This window comes from Hippocampus comes, unplaced genomic scaffold (genome assembly GCF_001891065.2).
Source record: "Hippocampus comes isolate QL1 unplaced genomic scaffold, H_comes_QL1_v1.1 scaffold191, whole genome shotgun sequence".
NCBI lineage: Eukaryota > Metazoa > Chordata > Actinopteri > Syngnathiformes > Syngnathidae > Hippocampus > Hippocampus comes.
In genome coordinates, this window is record NW_017805151.1 from 145490 (window position 1) to 165047 (window position 19558).

General features: G+C 41.1%; 1 protein-coding gene across 2 annotated transcripts in view; it reads left to right on the forward strand.

The window, feature by feature from the left end:
- Window positions 1–19558, forward strand: part of aldh1l1 (aldehyde dehydrogenase 1 family, member L1) — a 50472-nt gene that overhangs the window by 24652 nt on the left and 6262 nt on the right. For both annotated transcript variants that reach the window (XM_019868228.1, XM_019868229.1), the window contains exons 8-16: window positions 7460–7585; window positions 7692–7783; window positions 8424–8571; window positions 8715–8834; window positions 11241–11368; window positions 12813–12963; window positions 15243–15313; window positions 17781–17886; window positions 17964–18051. In XM_019868228.1, coding sequence (XP_019723787.1) covers window positions 7460–7585; window positions 7692–7783; window positions 8424–8571; window positions 8715–8834; window positions 11241–11368; window positions 12813–12963; window positions 15243–15313; window positions 17781–17886; window positions 17964–18051 — 1030 coding nt within the window. The remainder of the gene's footprint in view (window positions 1–7459; window positions 7586–7691; window positions 7784–8423; window positions 8572–8714; window positions 8835–11240; window positions 11369–12812; window positions 12964–15242; window positions 15314–17780; window positions 17887–17963; window positions 18052–19558) is intronic.

A 19558-nucleotide genomic window follows, 5' to 3' on the forward strand; every position in this document is an offset into this window, starting at 1 on the left:
CTCAAAGAAGTGAATATTACTTATAATATACTGTGCAATCACATACTAAGAGTTTTTACTCAGTTCAAGTTTAAAAATTAAAGTGCAATATTTGCTTTCGCTGCTTGTTACTTCTGCTTGAAGAAAGCGTTGTTTTTGGTTTATACATTTTTGCACTTTATTTTATTGTATTTCATTCCAATTATGTTTTGAAATTATTTTATTCAAGTAAATGATCAAAAATTACTCTACTATTATTTGTTTTTCTTTTAAGTAAATTTAGCCTACTTTTGCTAAAAGAGAAAATATGGACTATTGATAGTGCCTTGAATAATATCGGCTTCTTTCATTCATGTTATGGGTATTTTTATACAAAGGAATTTTTTTTTGTGCCTGTTGAAAATTAAAGTTTACTGACGTAGCCATAAAAAAATGTTGCTTTATTTATCTGACCATATTGGAATGTATTTGTTAGGTTTTCAGTCCATTAAATTTGGTTCAATAAACAATATGTGGTCATTTTTAAAATTTTCAATGAACATTCGATCAGTCCGGCCCTCGGCTTGCAGCAAAATTTTTTATCTGGCCCTCCGTCCATTTGACTTTGACACCCCTGATATAGAGGCAGTATTCTTAGACCCTTTCGTATTCTGCCACACGTTATTTATATTAACTGCACATTAATTAAATAAATATACAATTGATCTGAATGCAAACTCTAAAAGAATCACACTGAAGTATAGAACATTTGATTCTTACGATCATTGTCAATCAAAATCATCATTTTCACACCAAAGCAAGCAAACAACATGGCCAAGCTCTCATTGTTTATCATACCATAACATGTACACATACCAATCTTAGCCAGCACACTCATAATACAAGAAATAGCGAACCGAAGTTAAAAGCAACATTTACAATTGAGAAGAATTAAGACATTTTTGTGTTTAAATATGATTTGAATTAATAAGCCATTGATCGCCGCAAGCAAAATGGCCCAATTTAAAACAGCTCCCAACTATCGTAGGCTATGTTCACACTGCAGCTCAATTCCGATGTTATTCGACCATATGTGACATGTATCTGACTTTTTTTCATGCAATGTTAAAGGTCCAATCCAGATTTTTTTTTTTCAAATCGGGCCAAGGCATCTCTCCTGTGTGGATATAACTTGCATATGTATCTGATGCATCTGCAGTATAAACGTTCATCCATACACATCCAATTTATAATTCATCAAAAGCCCAATATTCCGTCCGTGCAGGCGGGGAAAGTGCTCGGGAGATGACCGTGAATTTGCAGTTATTTAGACTAACATTGTTAACTTTTATATTCATTCATTCATTCATTTTCCGAACCACTTTATCCTCGCTAGGGCCGTGGGGGGTGCTGGAGCCTATCCCAGCTGTCTTCAGGCAGTAGGCGGGGGACACCCTGAACCGGTTGCCAACCAATTGCAGGGCACACAGAGACAAACAACCATTCGCCCTCACGCTCACACCTAGGGACAATTTGGAGTGTCCAATCAGCCTGCCATGCATGTTTTTGGAATGTGGGAGGAAACCGGAGGACTCGGAGAAAACCCATGCAGGGCGGGGAGAACATGCACGGGGAGAACATGCAAACTCCACACAGGAAGGCCGGAGCTGGAATTGAATCCAGTACCTCTACACTGTGAAGTCAACGTGCTAACCACTCAACTACCGGGCCTTTTATATTTGACCTTAGTTTAAATTTACCAGGAAAATGAATCATAAAGGCGGCCCGGCGGTCCAGTGGTTAACGCGTCAACATCATAGTGCAGAGGTTGCGGGTTTGATCCTGGCCTTCCTGTGTGGAGTTTGTATGTTCTCCCCAGGCATGCGTGGGTTTTCTCCGGGGACTCCGGTTTCCTCCCACATTCCAAAAACATGCTTGGCAGGCTGATTGAACACTCAAAATTGTCCCTAGGTGTGAGTGTGGGTGTGGATGGTTGTTCACCTCTGTATGCCCTGCGAATGGCTGACAACCGGTTCAGGTTGGAGCCTATATCACAGACGGCTGGGATAGGCTCCAGCACCCACTGCGACCCTTGTGAGGATAAAGCGGATCAGAAAACGGATGGATGGATGTATGAATCATAAAGTGGATATTTGCAGTCATAGTATAGTAGTTCATCCACCCCTGTCACGCACGGCAATAGGGGTGTTCACACGGCACACATTTGATCCGGCGCTGCACCGATGTATTTTGTTGCGATATACTTTACACCGGAGCAAATTTTGTGAAGCGTTCACACATACAAAGCCGCTGAGCGTGGCAGCACCGGCACAGTGTCGGTGCAGCTCCACCTGCGTTCACACGGCAGTTTCTGCAGTGGAGCAAAACGACAGAAAACAAATGAGCTGTCGTATTGGTTCTTTTTTAAACGTATACACAACTCAAGCAACTACAGTAAAGGCACGTCCTTCTCCTTCTCGGTCTCCGTGCCTTCTGCTCGAGAGTGACCGCCCCCCGATAACATAAATCAACGATGACTTCAATGACACTCAGAAAAGCAAAAATTAAATGCGCCAAACAGAAAAATCAAGAGAGGAAATCACGAAATAGATTCTATGGGGCACGGGGGGTTGTCAACACACAACAAAGGAACAAACTACACAAACAACTCCGAGACAGTCCAGTCTCCTACAAAAGGAAAGATGACGTTTGGGGACTATTCCCTCCCCGTTATAGTAGAGATGGTATAACCCAAGAGGTGCTTGGTACAATGTTACCAGACAAGTCTTGTGTCGATATTAGACAAATGACGGAAGTCCGACAGAGCACGAAAGCAACGCATTCTCACCATACGTAATCAACTCTTCACGAGCATTTGCTCTGGAGCAAATTTAACCCAGTTGCGTTCACACATGCAAATTTACGTCAGTGCTGCGTCGCAAACGAGCATTTGCTCTGGAGCAAATTTTTAAACCACCTCCCTGAGGTGGATCAAATTTGGTCCGGTATAAGCTCTTTAGCGGCGCTACGCCAGAGCAAATGTGCACTTGTGAACGCTCGACTGGTGTCGGACCAAATGTTGCAGTGGGAACACCCCTAATGATGTGATGTCATCAGGGGCAAAGCTACATTTTGGAAAGGGGTGGTCCAACACTCAGAGACCATCTGTGATTTTTCTGCAATTTTCTCCTGAATACAGTATTTTTTTTTAAATTCGGCGACAAGTTATCTGCATAGTTAAAACATGATCGTACAATTGATCTGCATGCATAAACATAAACAGAAATTGTCTTAATTACAGAACATACCATTCTTGAAGTGAATGTCAATCAAAATCATTTCGTTCACAGCATAACATTCATATAACATGGCTGAGAAGTCAGTGTTTATCATACCAACCACAGTCATGGTTTCATTAAATAAAATATACACATAAACCAATCTTGCACACACACTCACAATACAAGCAGGAACAGATCGAAGTAAACGCAGTATATATATATATATATATATATATAACACTGCAAACAGCGCATTTCTCGTCACTGCCACCTGCCTGTTCACAGTTCCTTCACCAAGCTGCAGGCACACAGAAAATTCTTTAGATAGTATTTTACTGTAATTCATTTCATTCATTGATTGCACATTGTCCTAATCACAAGGGTATAATTATTTTTTTATCCATCTATTCATTTTCTATTCAGTTCATTTCTATTCAGGGGTACAGGGAGTTGGGATTCTATTCCATCTGATTTAGGGTAAAATGTCAGGCACCCTGGCCTCAACTGGTCACCGACCAATCACGGACCTGACACAAAGACACAGATAACTAATCACATTCACACAACTTGCTATTTAGAGTTTTCAATTAACCGGAACATCCTGTACATGTTTTTGTACCATGGCAGAGAGAACCCACAAAAGGACAGGGAGAACATGGAAACTTTTATTTTTACATATTCCTCTGGTCTTACAGCAACATAAGCACAAACGGTACGTACAAATAAAATACACAGAGTCAATCAATCAATAAAGCAATCAAATTTGGTTGCAAAGCAGGTGTGCTGATTCTACGCGAGTCTTGATCTGACCCAACATACAGCACTGTCCTTTTCTTGTATGTACAGTATTTCATTCCTATCGATTGATTTCATAGTGTAGTCCACGTGGACATTTTAGTGTAGTAAAGCTGTTGGTAATTTTGTTCCTGTTCCTGCCAGCTCTCATATCAGAAACACAGCACAATTAACTTCAACTTCAACATTTGAGAAGCTTCGAGGGATTTATTCTTTTCAGTGGCTATTGAACCAATGATGTTTCAAAAGAGTTACGCAATTCTTTTGATTCATCAGCTAGTAGCAGTAATTAAAATGTGCTTCAGTTGTACAGGTAAAATTGCAAATGTATACCATTTACTTACATGAAATGTATTAAATCTTTCCACCGGTCTTTTGTCTTCATTTCATAGCATGCACTGTTGATGTGTCACTTCCAGTCGTTTGTGAACCCACGACAACTTTTTTTTTTCTCAAATCAAATTCAGTCACACATGCTTTCACACACGCTAAAAATATATTTCCACTGCTTTTAAGCAAGCGACACCAGCCACACGTGCACGGCCCACCACTAAGCCACACAAAATACACAACGTAAAATATGCTGTAACAATGGTGAACAATGGTGGCACTTCCAAGCATGCTTTTGCTTCGGTCCACCCCGGCCGTGCCAGTGCTTCCCCGGGATGTTGACACAGTTTTCAGGGTTCGAGGGTTTAGATGCCCTCCACCATTTCAGGTCCATCCTCCCCGCCCTCTACCAGGAGCTCATCATGTGATGCAGAGGATGGCTCAATGCAGGGTGTTTTGCGTCATGCCTTGCGGCGTCTTATTTTGGAGGTGCCTCATCTGTCCCAGTCGTCTCTTGAAAGTAATTTCTTCAGGCGTGGACGTCCCCCCTTTGTCTTTTCTGTCCTTGCGCCAAAGGACTATTGTCCTTTTATACTGTATTTTACTGCAAAATAAAAATGTATGAAGTGAATGGGATTTTTTTTTTTTTTTAATGTTGAATTATTCTCTAATTACCGTTGTTGTCTGTACCAAATCTTTAAAACTGGCAATTTAAAAGAAATGTAATGTCGAATGGTTGCTGATCCTCCAAAAGCATGTATAGTTGGTTGAGGACCACTTTTGCAGGGGTTACCTATTTTTTGACAGTTTTCTTTTGAAATTATCTTATGTGTGACTACGAGCATAGTTTTACTGCAATTACTATTCCAGGAAATGTATTTTTATTCACTCTTTCTACTTAAATTGAAATGACTATGATTTTTACTTGGTGTTTGCTTTGTGTAGTGCCAAAAACGTTCTCCGTAGTTTAAATTCAGTGATAATTTGTGAATATCAAAACAGTTTTTTTTTTTTTTTTTGATGGATTTCAAAGCAGTATAGAATTGTGTCAACACCTTTGGTTAGTTCTGAGGAACAGCAAATATCATTGATGGACAATGTGAATTGTTAAGAGTGCTAGTCAACAATTCACAATGTGATCCGGGACTGTAGTGTAGAAATATGGAGTTGATATCATGAAGGATAATATTTTACCTATGTTTTGTTGTTTAGTAATAATGATATCCATCCTCAAATATGCAAAATGTGACTGTAATGCAGCACATATTCATATTGCATTTTTGTATATTATTTTGCAATGTGATAGTGGTGGTAATAAGATGGTGGATTAGGTCACTTCAAATTTCCACAAAAGGCCCAGGTCCCAAATACACCTTCTGCGACTGCTGAGAAGCAGCCGCCCAACCACTGGACCGCATAGCAAAGACATTGAACAAAACATCAGCCTGTGCTTCTGCACACATCAAACTGCTAGTTATGTGATATAGTGGTTAAAAAATATATATTAAAAAAAAACAAGCTAATAAATATTTGTATAAGAGGGATGGGGAGCTCCTTCAGAAAGGGGAAAAGGCCAAATGATAAGATGAAGAAAAAGAAGAGCCTACAGTTTCCATTAAACGAAATCGGCATCTCAGAGACAATATCAACAGTCTTACTGAAACATTATTGCTACATGAGGTTCTCACGCACCAAGCCCGCTTTGCATAATATGCGGCGACAGGCTCGCATAATGAAGCAAAGAAGCCTTCAAAACAAGCAAGCAAACCAGTACTCAATACTTCATTTTCATTTCCAACGTCGACGTAGTCTTTGGGAAGCAAAGTTTTCTGCAATAATGGCGACCAAAACACACATTATACAGTAGACTGGACATATGTAACTTTGGGTGTCATTGTTTCACATTAATTAAAGTTGGAACTTGCTGGATGAAAAGAGAACTAAGAGAAAAGATCCCTCTTATTAGAACATCAACATACAGGGAGTTTTGTTTTATATATATATATATATATATATATACTTTTTTTTCACATGTGGCAAACACTCTCCCTAACTTTCAGTGAAAACCCAGGTTGAGAATAGCTCTTCCCCAGACACGTGTAAAAATTAATAAATAACTAATCCATCACAGAAAATATTGAGGCTTTGCTCAATTAAAAAGTATTATTTTGACATAACCTGAAAGTTTTCCTTTCGATTAATTTTATAAACCAAACAAAGCAAACCAATTACTTTAGAATTGTCCTAATTTAAATAATTATATTGGATTCAATACATAATATAAAGTACTACCTCAATGTAAATCATAGTGGTGAATTGGAACGATTTTTGTTCTTGTTGTTGTTTTTGTCTCAAAGATTTAAAATTGTCATAACAGTGATTTTAAAGCAATACTTTAAATACCGGTACATTTGAAATAATAGGCAAGGCAAGGGGAAGTCAACTTTATTGATATAGCACATAATTACAAGTACAACGTGCAAAAACATTTAAAAACCAAAGTATTAAATACAGCTAAAAATAAAGCACAGAAATAAAATATAGCTTTCTAAAATCTTCAAAAAAAAAAGTTTCATTCTTTAAAGGAGGTCAATCATAGGCATCGGAAAAAGGAGGTTTGTTTTTAACCTGGACTTACAAGCATTCTGTACACATGGGGTTGACTTCATACTCCGAACAAATTCTTTATTAAACCCTTTGATTGTTCATTGAATTGTTTCGGCCCAAATGGCGAACTTTGTACTTTAAACTTGTTCCGGACCCAAGTGTTCCTTCACTGGCTATCTGAATGCCTTTGGGTGGGTGCAAAAGATTCTCTCTCTCCCAATGAAAGAGATCGCCATGGGTGCGTGCTGTACTTCATCAACCTCATTTTCCTGCCAACCTCGCAAATGCACAAAAAAGCAATAATTCAATTAATACTTGGAAAGCACACACATTCATTTTATTTGGATGGGGCCCTATGCAAAGTGCGTGATCTGCATGTAGGTGGGGGTCAATCTATCCACAATCCTCTTCCTCTGTATTACTCAGGAAATGAAATGTTACTGGCCAAACCTTTGAATTGTGTCTTTTTAAACTCTGTCCACTTGTAGCTGTTGGTCAAGAATTTGCAGTTTGAGGACGGGAAGATGATATCTGCCTCACAGTACTTTTGCTCAGGAAGCAAAGCAGCTGTGGAGCTAACGGAGGAGGAAAAAAACTTTGCTGATCAGATCAAGGTATCTGTCTTATTAGTGTTAATGAATTCATGCATATTCGGCAAGTAGGCTCAATATCGGTTCATGATTTATAACAAAAGCAATGAAATGATTTTACTCCTTACAGTCAGTGTGGCACAGCATTCTGACCAATGTCAGTCAGATTGAAGACTCCACTGATTTCTTCAAGTCAGGAGCTGCCTCCATGGATGTGGTCAGGTAAAAAAAAAAAAAAAAAAGGGGGGGGGCGGGGCATACTGCGTTGCGTCTTTATTTGATAACAGTTCAACAGTAACAAACATAAATAAGCCACATCTCCATTGTACTGTACATTGAAATGGCCTTAGTCTACCCTGAGTGGTCACTTTTCCATAACACTTATTCAGGGGCATTTGGTTAAAATGGAACTGCTTTTCAGAACCTCCTCCGAGGGGGTTTTAAAATGCAGGCCGACCAGGACATATATCTGACATTGTAAATATGGTTACATGTTTTTGTAAAACACAATGTATGTGCACTGTATACAAGTGTTGTCGGTGGCCGGCTGTGTATATCTCGCTTGAAGCCGGAAATTGATTTTTCATCTGTGTGAAAATTTCTGTGAATTTGATGGGATGCAATTTGCAACATTGAGATATCATGCAATGCTGATTCATATTTGGAATCACAGCAAAACCAGTGGAGACTCGCCACGAGTGTGCACAGTACAACACAAGCTTTCTCAATTCAGTTGATCCGGCCCCAACTGTTTGGCGTCTGTTATAATGGAAAAGCAACAGAGGCCAGGCTGGGCCTGTGGTGTGGTGTCAGGCTGTTCTGGAACCTGTAATGGAAGTGTTTTGTTTGTTGTCATTCTAAGGCTTGTAGAGGAAGTGAAACTGTGTGCAAGTACATGCCAATTACAAAATGAGGACGTCTACATGAACACCACCTTCCAGGATTTTATCCAGATGTGTGTCAGAAAGCTACGAGGGGAGGACAATGAAGAGGAATTGGTCATTGACTATGTATGATGTTTATTGTTTGAACATTTTGTCCATGTGTTTTTATAACAGGCAGAGAAACAGTAGCTCTGCTTTCTCTGGCTCTCTCGAGTACAATCCGAGCATTGTTTTTTTTTTCCCCCATTAAATGGTATCCTCTTTTTCAGGTGGAGAAAAAAATCAACAACATGACTGTTAAAATGCCTCATCAGCTATTTATCAATGGAGAGTTTGTTGATGCGGAGGGAGGACAAATTTACAAGACCATAAACCCAACTGATGGTTCAGTAAGTAAATCATTTTTCTTAAAATGTTAAGAACAGCTCAAGCTGTTGTCTTATTTTTCCATGTGAAAATGTATACTATACTTATCTTGTAGTAATCACAATAGATTATTTTTAAATAATTAGCATTTTATCACAGGACATAAGTACAGACACTCCCTGACTTACGAACATTCGAGTAACGAACAACGGTACATACGAACATTTTTTGCGGGTACAGGTATGTCGAAAAATGTTCTCGGACACAGATGCTGTAAGTTAGATTTTGTATTGCGCGCCTTTTTCCGAGTACTGTAGTGCTTCTTTCCACCGATGTGAGGCGCTCTGAGAGGAGGAGGAGGAGGAGGAAGCGCCTGTCCCCATGAAGAAATTCGAGACGGAACTCTTGGCCGAGGGATTTTCGCTCATAGATAAAGCCATCGCACTCTTCGAGCAGCAAGACCCAAATATTGAACGTTGCACAAAGGTTGCAAATCAAATGAATGATGCCATACAGTGCTACTGCATCATTTATGGTGAGAAAAAGAAGAAAACTGTGCAATCGTCGTTAGATCGCTTCTTTCGGCCGGTTTCTACTACACCCTCCAAGGAAGATACTCGTCAACCCTCATCTTCTTCTCCTGGACCCTCAACTTCTTCCCTCATTGATGTTACGGAGGAGGAAGTAACTCTTGAAGCCCATTCCAGCGGCGACGAAGACCCTCTCGGCCCCATGATATAAAATCCTCCTCTTCCTTCTCCTCCCCCTCCATCATCTCCTTAAGCCTTCAAGTACATATTCCAAAAGTAAGTTAAACTTCATTTTATTATACTTATATAAACCTTAAACGTACTTATATAAGCTTTAAACATACATTCCATAGAAAATATAGCACTGAAGCAACTTACGAACGAATTCAGCTAACGAACGATCCTTCGGAACGTGTCTTGTTCGTAACCTGGGGAACGTCTGTATTTGATACATCAGACAAACAGCACTAAATAATTCTGTACCAACAGAAACCTTTGTTTGAAATTACAGAGATCAGACGTTTTCTATAGTTCTTCACCACATTGTCACACACTGCAGCAGGGATTTTGGCCCACTTTTCCAGGGCGTTCAGGTTTCAGGGCTGTCGCTGGGCAACACGCACTTTCAGCTCTCTCCAAAGCTTTTCTATTGGATTCAGGTCTGGAGACTGGCTAGGCCTCTCCAGGACCTTGAGATGCTTCCTACGGAGCCAGTCCTTAGTTGCCTTAGCTGTGTGTTTTGGGTCGTTGTCATTCTGGAACACCCATCCACGACCCATTTTCAATGCTCTTACTGAGGGAAGGAGGTTGTTGGCCAAAATCTCACGATACATGGCCCCATCCATCCTCCCCTCAACACGGTGCAGTCGTCCCGTGCCCTTTGCAGAAAAGCATCCCCAAAGAATGATGTTTCCACCTCCATGCTTCACAGTTGGGATGGTGTTCTTGGGTTTATACTCGTCCTTCCTTTTCCTCCAAACACGGTGAGTGGAATTTTGACCAAAAAGCTCCCCTCTTGTCTCATCAGACCACATGATCTTCACCCATTCCTCCTCTGGATCATCCAGATGGTCATTGGCAAACTTCAGATGGGCCTTGGCATGTGCTGGCTTGGGCAGGGTGACCTTGCGTGCACTGCAGGATTTTAATCCATGACAGCGGAGTGTGTTACTGATGATTTTCTTTGACACTGTGGTATCAGCGCTTTTCAGGTCATTCAACAGGTCCTACTGTGTAGTTCTGGGCTCATTCCTCACTGTCCTCTGGATCAGTGATGCTCCACGGGGAGATCTTGCATGGCGCTGCAGACCGAAGGAGATTGACCGTCCTCTTGAATTTTCTGATAATTGTTGTTGCACACCAAGCTGCTTGCCTATTGTCCTGTAGCCCATCTGAGCCTTTTGCAGGTCTAAAGTTTTATCCCTGATGTCCTTGCACAGCTCTCTTGTCTTGGCCATTGTGGAGAGGATGGAGTTTGTTTGATTGAGTGTGTAGACAGGTGTCTTTTATACACTTCAAACAGATGAAGTTTATACAGGTAATGAGTGGAGAACAGTAGGGCTTCTTAAGGAAGAACACACTGGTCTGTGGGAGCCTAAATTCTTAATGGTTGATAGGTGATCAAATACTTATTTCTTGCAATAAAATGCAAATTAATTATTTAAAAATCATGGACTGTGATTTTCTGGATTTTTGTTTTACATTCTGTCCCTCATAGTTGAAGAGTGCCTGCCTTTGATACAAATTTCAGGCCTCTACCTGCTTTGTCAGTGGCAAAACTTTAAAAATCAGCAGTGTATCGAATACTTGTTCTCCTGTATGTAGAGATCAGATGTGTAATGTCAATGTTTGATTGAAATATCACATGTAAAAGGTGTGTACTGTATGTCTTTCCTGCAGGTCATCTGTGATGTGTCCCTGGCGCAGATAGGCGATGTGGACAAGGCTGTTGCTGCTGCTAAGGAAGCATTTGAAGAGGGGGAGTGGGGGAAAATGAATCCTAGAGACAGAGGAAGAGTCATCTACAAGTTAGTAAATTTTTTTATGAATAAATTCATGAATACTAATGTTTGCATTAGTGGAATAGTGTTTAGGAAAGCTGCCTCAGACTCAAGACACTGAGGTTTTTTGTACACAGTGCATGTGCGCTTGGGTGTCATAACTGGGACATCCGGATTTAAGGAGGAATTTGAAGAAATCCTGTCAGCAATCTGGACTGAATACCTGGTTATAAGTGGAGACTTTAACAATCATTTGCCAACAACGTGGATAAAATCACCAAAGAACTTTTTACTAAACGTGATACTTTTGGTGTCTCACAGCATGCAAAAAGTCCAACACATACTCAAGGTCAGGTTCTTGATCTCATTATCCCTGAAGGTGTTGACATTTCAGCTGTTGATGTTAAAAACCTGGCTATTTCGATCATTTCTGTGTGTTCTTTGAGCTCCATATCATCCCCAAAGTCTAGACAACCATTGTGTCTATTAAAAAAGATATATAAATGAGGACACAACCAAAATGTTTACAAAAAATATGCCTGCCTCACTATCGAATGAAGAGACTGTCAATGAACTCCAGGATAAATTCACCTGGAAAATCTCAAATGATGTTGTTGCTCCTATTAAAACTAAGACCATTTCATGTCGACCCAAAACACTTTGGAGGTGCACTACGAGCGTAATGACTTTGAAATCTGAGCATAAATGGATAAAAACTAAATTCCAAGTTCATTTTGACATGTACAGACATTTTTTACATTACAACGTATTGTACATAATTAGTAGCTTGACAACTCCTCTGAAATCATTCGTAAGAACCTATACAACATACACTACAGTATTTGCAAACTCACAAATGCCCCAATTCAAACAGAGCCAGAACTCAAAATCAGATGCAGGATTTTGAGTTGGCCCGGTTTGTAAAACACACAAGAAATTTAATTTCCCTTCCCAGTTCCAACCCATCCAGAGAAACATAACCAAAAACAATGACTAAAATGGGAAACAACGGGAAGCCTGGTGGTTCGCTGTTTAGCGCCCCAAGAGTTTCTATCAAAAGCAGATACAGTATTTTGATATTTTACGATTACAATCCTTTTCTCCTGTGGTGTGGCTCATCATTGAAAGAACCTTGATCATATTTGCTTTACTCGCAGACTTCCTGTGCATGTTGTTTTGTTTGTTGGAGTGGTCAGTGCAGGTTGATGCCTAACTCCCAAGGAACTCCCCCACTCCCTGCAACTCCCACCTGTACACATAGCCCCCTGTCCTGCCAGTCTTTGTTGCACCCATAGACCTCTCTGTAGCACCCTCTCAACATTTCACCCTAGAATTGCCGCTATTCTGAAAACCGTTCCACTGTAGCTCTGCCTTTATGTTTACACTAATTGTGTTTCTGGAACTGGCACCGTGCATTGTTCCTGTTACAAATAAAGTACCTTTGCGTTTCCATGTGTGTCCCTTTATACAGACTGGCTGATCTGATGGAGCAGCATCAGGAGGAGCTGGCCACCATTGAATCCATGGACTCTGGAGCTGTTTACACTCTTGCTCTCAAGACTCATGTGGGCATGTCAATACAGACCTTCCGCTACTTTGCTGGCTGGTGTGACAAGATTCAGGTGAAAGCCCTACTGAAAAATTCGGCGTCAAATAACTATGAATCTCCGAATCTTCCACCCAGAGCGTTCCCTCAAAGCTGCATGAGTGGCAGTTGGGCACTACTCTCACCTTCTCGGCGCACAGCAAATATATAGAGCACATGACAAACTATTCAAACCTGAGCTGGATCGGCATTTTGCATTTTCATCCATCCATCCATTCATTTTCTGATCCACTTTATCCTCACAAGGGTCACGGAGGGTGCTGGAGCCTATCCCAGCCCTCTTCCGGCAGTAGGCGGTGGACACCCTGAACCGGTTGCCAGCCAATCGCAATGGCACACAGAAATGAACAACCATCCACGCTCACACAGCCACGCTCACACTCACAACTAGGGACAATTTTGAGTGTTCAATCATCCTGCCATGCATGTTTTTGGAATGTGGGAGGAAACCGGAGTACCCGGAGAAAACCCACACAGGCACGGGGAAAACTAAAACTCCACACAGGAAGGCCGAGATCGAACCCACAACCTCTGCACTGTGAGGTTGACACGCTAACCACTGGACCACCGGGCCACCTTTGCATTTTCATATTCGAGAAATTGAAAAGTTTATTGGCAAGAGCGATTGATGGAGTAGGAAGAAAAATGGATCAAAAAAGATAAAACGGTGAAAGTGCTGGAGCACTTCAGAGTGAAATGCGCACCATGTTGTGTTATCATTGTCATTTACGGTCACTGCTGAAGATGCCCACTCGGTTAATTTTATCTAGACTTTGGTCCTAAATGGGGCTTCTTTACTGTGATATTAATGTTGATTACATTTCTGTTATATTACCCCAGTGGAGGGCTTGGTCTCTGTTATATATGACTACGGTCCAGTTGAGTGTTGTCTTATTTACCATAGTTATGAGTGCAATATACACTAACCGTTGCACAGGATGTTTAAAATAAAAAAAGAGAGGTGAAATTGCTCAAACAGGTTGAATTTCAGCTAAAATGGTTGCAATGTCTTTGCCACCACGTTAATTGGAGACACGGCATTGTCCAGCGTTGGTACTATCCACTCATTACCTCACAGTTAACTGACCCGGGGAAAGTGCTCCGATGCTGAGTGAGAATATCTCTGCACACTCGTAGCATATTACCGCGATGGACTTATCAAGTGTGGATAGCCATGTCATGCAATTCACATGAGTTCTTGCAACTCCATGCTGCCTCACGTCATCGATGCAAGAGGCGTGAATGAGCAAATTTTGGCTGTCTCACCTCTGTACTTTTCCTAATTTTTGACAAAATGTGAATTATGTAGCATGGGCCACTATGTCCTGCTTTTTAAATCTGTTATAATAACCTGACATCTTAAATTATCCGACTATTTACCACCACAGACTTTGAATATTAATGTTTAGCATCATCTCATCGAAAGAGTGTGAATTTGCGAAAATTCTCATATTTACTGGGCAGGATAAATCCCTTAAAATCCTTCTTGAGGATTTTTATCAAACAAGTGAAGCATCGCCACACTTTTACAGGTATTAGTAATAACATTATGCAACAACCTTTTCAACCTTTTTTATTCTCACTATTTGCTGATGAAAAGCGAGAGTCATGTTTTATCAAACATAAAATAGCCACGATTGAATCCATTAAATAAATTAATTTCACAAAAATCCCAGTTGCTTACATTGATTTATGGACAATTCCAGGCACTTTGGGCCATTTCACAACATAAAATGTGGCAGAAAATCCTTATTCCTAAACTGATTCTTACAAACTCAGTCTCATTTCACACACATCTCGATTCAATGATATCCTCTATTTTGATATACAGGTGGTCTGAATTTTTTTGTCACAAACCGACATCATGGAACTAAATCTGATCAGCTTTTGAACAGGTGTGATACTTGTTTGGCCACCGCATGCAAGTTGCTCATTGCGGTCCAAGGAATGCTCAGGGAGTTTGCGTGAATGCTCAGACGCCTGAATAATTAGAGCAGGGGTTTTCCAAACCCGGTCCCCGAGGGCCCCTATCCATCTTGTGTAAAATGTCTCCCTCCTCCAGTGCACCTAATTCAAATGATCAGCTCATCGACAAGCTCTGAGAAGCTGGATAACGATCCCGATCATTTGAATCAGGTGTGTTGGAGGGGAGAGATATCTAAAACAAACTGGATAGGGGCCCATCAAGACCGCGGTTGAACCCCCCCCCCCCACACCCACCATCACCGCTAACACACATACATGCACACACTATTATTTACTTGTTTTGTTCTTCGTGTCTTTATGCGACTGCAGGGCAGCACCATCCCAATCAACCAAGCAAGACCCAACCGCAACCTCACCTTCACCAAGAAAGAACCAATAGGGTAAGGAGAATTCAAATTCCCATCAAATCATCCTTCATCTTGAGTTATTGTTTCCATTCTAGTGTTAATGTGTTTCCAAACCTTTATTGAGACAAGGGCCACATTTAATTGAAGAGTTGCAAGAAGCCATGACTTACTCTGTTTCATTTATTGCAACTGGTGGGCTTATTGCACCGTCTGCTAGCTAAGGGAAGAGCAATTACCGGTTATTGTTCTCCCATTCACTGTACTTTGCTGGCATACATAAATGAACAGAGATGTATTTGTCATGGATAAATATTAGTTTTCAAGCAAATTAGTGACATTGGATAATTTCATGCGACACCCCTGATGGTCTCTCACAGCACATTTGGGTGCCATGACACCCTCATTGAAAATCTGTGTAGTACTCTATATTTAGCAGAGGGGATCTCAAATCCATCCATTTTCCGATCCGCTGTATCCTCACAAGGGTTGCAGGGGGTGCTGGAGCCTATCCCAGCTGTCTTCGGGCAGTAGGCGGGGGACACCCTGAACCGGTTGCCAGGCTATCGCAGGCCACACAGAGACAAACAACCATCCGCGCTCACACTCACACCAAGGGACAATTTTGAGTGTCCAATCAGCCTGCCATGCATGTTTTTGGAATGTGGGAGGAAACCGGAGTACCCGGAGAAAACCCACACAGGCCCGGGGAGAACATGCAAACTCCACACAGGTAGGCCAGAGGTGGAATCAAACCCATGACCTCTGCACTGTGAGCTCAACGCGCTCACCACTGGACCACGGGTCTCAAGTCATCAAACTTTATTTGAGTCATATTTAGATCAGCAATTTTAGGACTCTGGACTTGCTCTGAATAAAACTGATGAGAGACTATTTGACTTTTACATGAGACTTGACTGTCTTGAAATCCTGTACAGGGCGGTGTCATTTTTGGCAGCTCTCTTAGTTTTAGGCCTTGTCTCCACATAGCCAGGCATTTAAAAAAATAAATGAATAAATCCACCTCTAGTTGTACAAAAAAACTTTTCATCCACATTGCCTCATTGGTTTCAAAGTCACGCAGCCACACTAAACAGCATAAGTGCGTTTTTCACTACACATCCAGAAGAGGTGTGTAGCTCCAAAGTAACAAAACCAGGGCACGGTTTCCAAATGACGGGTGTTTAATAGTGTCTTTGGGGTTGTCTTGGTACACCAACACCATGAAAACTCATTGCCGCCTGCCACTTCGGAGGTCTTGGGCAACAAAAAATACACTTTTGATATCTTCAACAGATAGCGAACAGTCCTTTTAGCTGCTGCTCTTCCTATGTCTTGCGTTCGAGTGTCTGGGCATAAACCACCTTACCACATCGCAAGTCTCGCGATAATATCGATAACATCGAAATAACGAAACTTAATTTTACAAAATAAATATTTCACTACGTGAATACATAATGTACATAAAACAAATACAAAATGTCCTTTTTGCCTTAAAGTTGAAACAAAATATTATTTGTTTCCCATTAAACTATACTAATGACACTTACAAGGTGCATTGTTGCCATGAGCATAGGTTACGCTTGGTCAACTTTTATGAAAAGAGAGACCTGATTCAAAAAAGTTCGAGAATTTTAAGAAGCTTATTTATATCAATAATACACTCACCGTGGTATGATGAAGTCGGTTATAAGTGAAATCGGCCTGTCTTCCTCCTTCCTCTGTTCGAAAGGAAGCACCTTTTCATCGTACCTCGACCGGATAATGTTTGTCACAAAGTTGAAGGAAAGGTCGTATGAACAGGGCTGCTGCGCTATGACTTGACTCGACTTGCTTAAAATTTCGTGGGGACTCGATATGACTTTATTGATTTTCTTTGCACAGTACCTCGGAAGTAGTTTGAAACTCAAAGGTTATGACTTGAGAATTACTCATGACTTGCACATAGTTGACTCCCACCTCTGAAATACAGCACTCCAATTATTTCCTTACATTTGTGTCTAAATCCAAAATGAATGCTTGTAAAAATGAGTGGGTGCTCAAACCAAACTTTTAAACAAGAAAAAAGAAAATCTTGCGAACAAGTTGAACTCTCCTCCACTTATTGCTTGTTACAGTTGAGTCAAATACGTTATATTATTTGCTACTACGACGGGATCAAGAATCCTGAGTGTTTCTCATACATTTATTGGATTTCTTTCCGGACCAGTTTTTACAGTTTTTATATTGAGAGGGATATAAAATGACCTATATAGGGTGTGGCAAATGTTGTCCATTGCACATAGCACGATGCAGAAACATAGTGTTTTGTATTTCTAATCGTATAATGATTAGAAATTCAATTCAGGTTCCACACAATTGAGGTAAGCGTAGTGACATCTCTTCCAGTTCCTCACGTGGCCCTTTTGGAATATAAATTGGTCCCTCCTGGTATCAAGAATCGGTGCAAATGGAAAACTGCAAGTGTTTTTTGAAGCAATACCTTTCCTGTCCTTCTCTTTAGAGTATGTGCCATTGTGATTCCTTGGAATTACCCTCTGATGATGCTGGCTTGGAAGACGGCAGCATGTCTATCAGCCGGCAATACAGTTGTCCTAAAACCTGCACAGGTAATTCTCTATGATATCGCCATACAAAAATGAATTGTTTGCTGTGGAAAATTGTAAATATTTTTTTTCATTGCCAGGTGACTCCACTTACAGCTCTGAAGTTTGCAGAGTTGGCAGCAAAAGCAGGATTGCCTAAAGGGGTGATTAATATTCTACCTGGATCAGGTAAGAACATTTGATTGTATAAAATTCTCCCTTTGGTTATTTGTTTTTGTAAGGAAAACTTCCTGTAACAAGGACAATATAAATAATAATGTGGTGTCAGACATCCCAAAAATATGACATTCATTTACCGTCACTTCCCTTGAATTGGGTGCTGACACAAGATGTAGATTTGATTCCTGAACTTCATCACTGAAATTTTCAAGGTGCTCTTTCCATCATCCTGGCATCCTATTGGCTAAGAGGGACCTCTACCGTCTGTGTCTGTGTGTTTATGCCGCGGACTAGAGGAGGAGCACTCATCCTCCATCAAAAAGAAGTTTACACATCACCTGTCAGTCTGGTGACGGATGCTGGTTATGTTGGCAGCTAACTGCTATATTAGTTGACACTTAAACAATCGTAAACAGTTCAATTCACACACAAGATCCTTGCAGCCGGTGAAGAAAGCTGGCTGTGTTGTATGACTCCAGGTCCCATCCCACAGACTGCAAGGCTATTGTTGTCTCACATTGCTGTTGTTGCACCACCCAATTGTACCTACTGCAGTGGGAATGCGCTGGTGGAGCACAGGGAGGGTTGGTGGACTTATTCATTGAATACAACACCCTATTCTACACTATTTTGAATGTGGGAGGAAACCGGAGTACCCGGAGAAAACCGGGAACTGTCCACACAGGAAGGCCGGAGCTGGAATCGAACCCGGTACCTCTGCACTGTGAGGTCGATGCACTAACCACTCGACCACCAGTAGAACAATATAAATATATTGTCTCCTCCTCTAATTACTAAATCTACAAAAAGAAAATGAGTGAATAATTTATTTTGATAGGATATGTTACTGGTTGAACCAAGATCTCTTCTAAATAATCTCCATCCTTCCATTTATCTCGAAAATCCTGGAAAAAACTGTTGCTGCTCAACTCCACTCCCACCTGTCCCTCCACTCTCTCTATGAACCCTTTCAGTCTGGTTTCCGCCCCCGCCACAGCACAGAGACTGCCCTAATCCGCATTGTAAATGATCTCCTCGCAGCATCTGATTCCGGTTTAGTTTCCATCCTCATCCTCTTAGACTTGAGCGCCGCCTTTGACACAATCCCTCACCCTATCCTCCTCAATGGACTCTCCTCCATTGGTCTCTCCCACACTCCCCTCAGTTGGTTCCACTCCTACCTCACCGGCCGCACTCAGTTTGTCCAGCTCAAATCCTTCACCTCAAAGCCCTCCCCAGTCACCACAGGTGTACCCCAGGGATCTGCCCTAGGTCCCCTTCTCTTCATCATCTACCTCCTGCCTCTTGGTCATATCCTCCGCAAATTTAATATCCACTTCCACTGCTTTGCTGATGACACCCAGCTCTACCTCTCCTGCAAACCAAACTCCATACTCCCACCCCCCTCCCTCACCTCTTGCCTTTCCGAACTCAAAACATGGTTCACAACAAACTTTCTTAAATTAAATGCTAATAAAACTGAAATCTTAAATTAAATGCTAATAAAACTGAAATC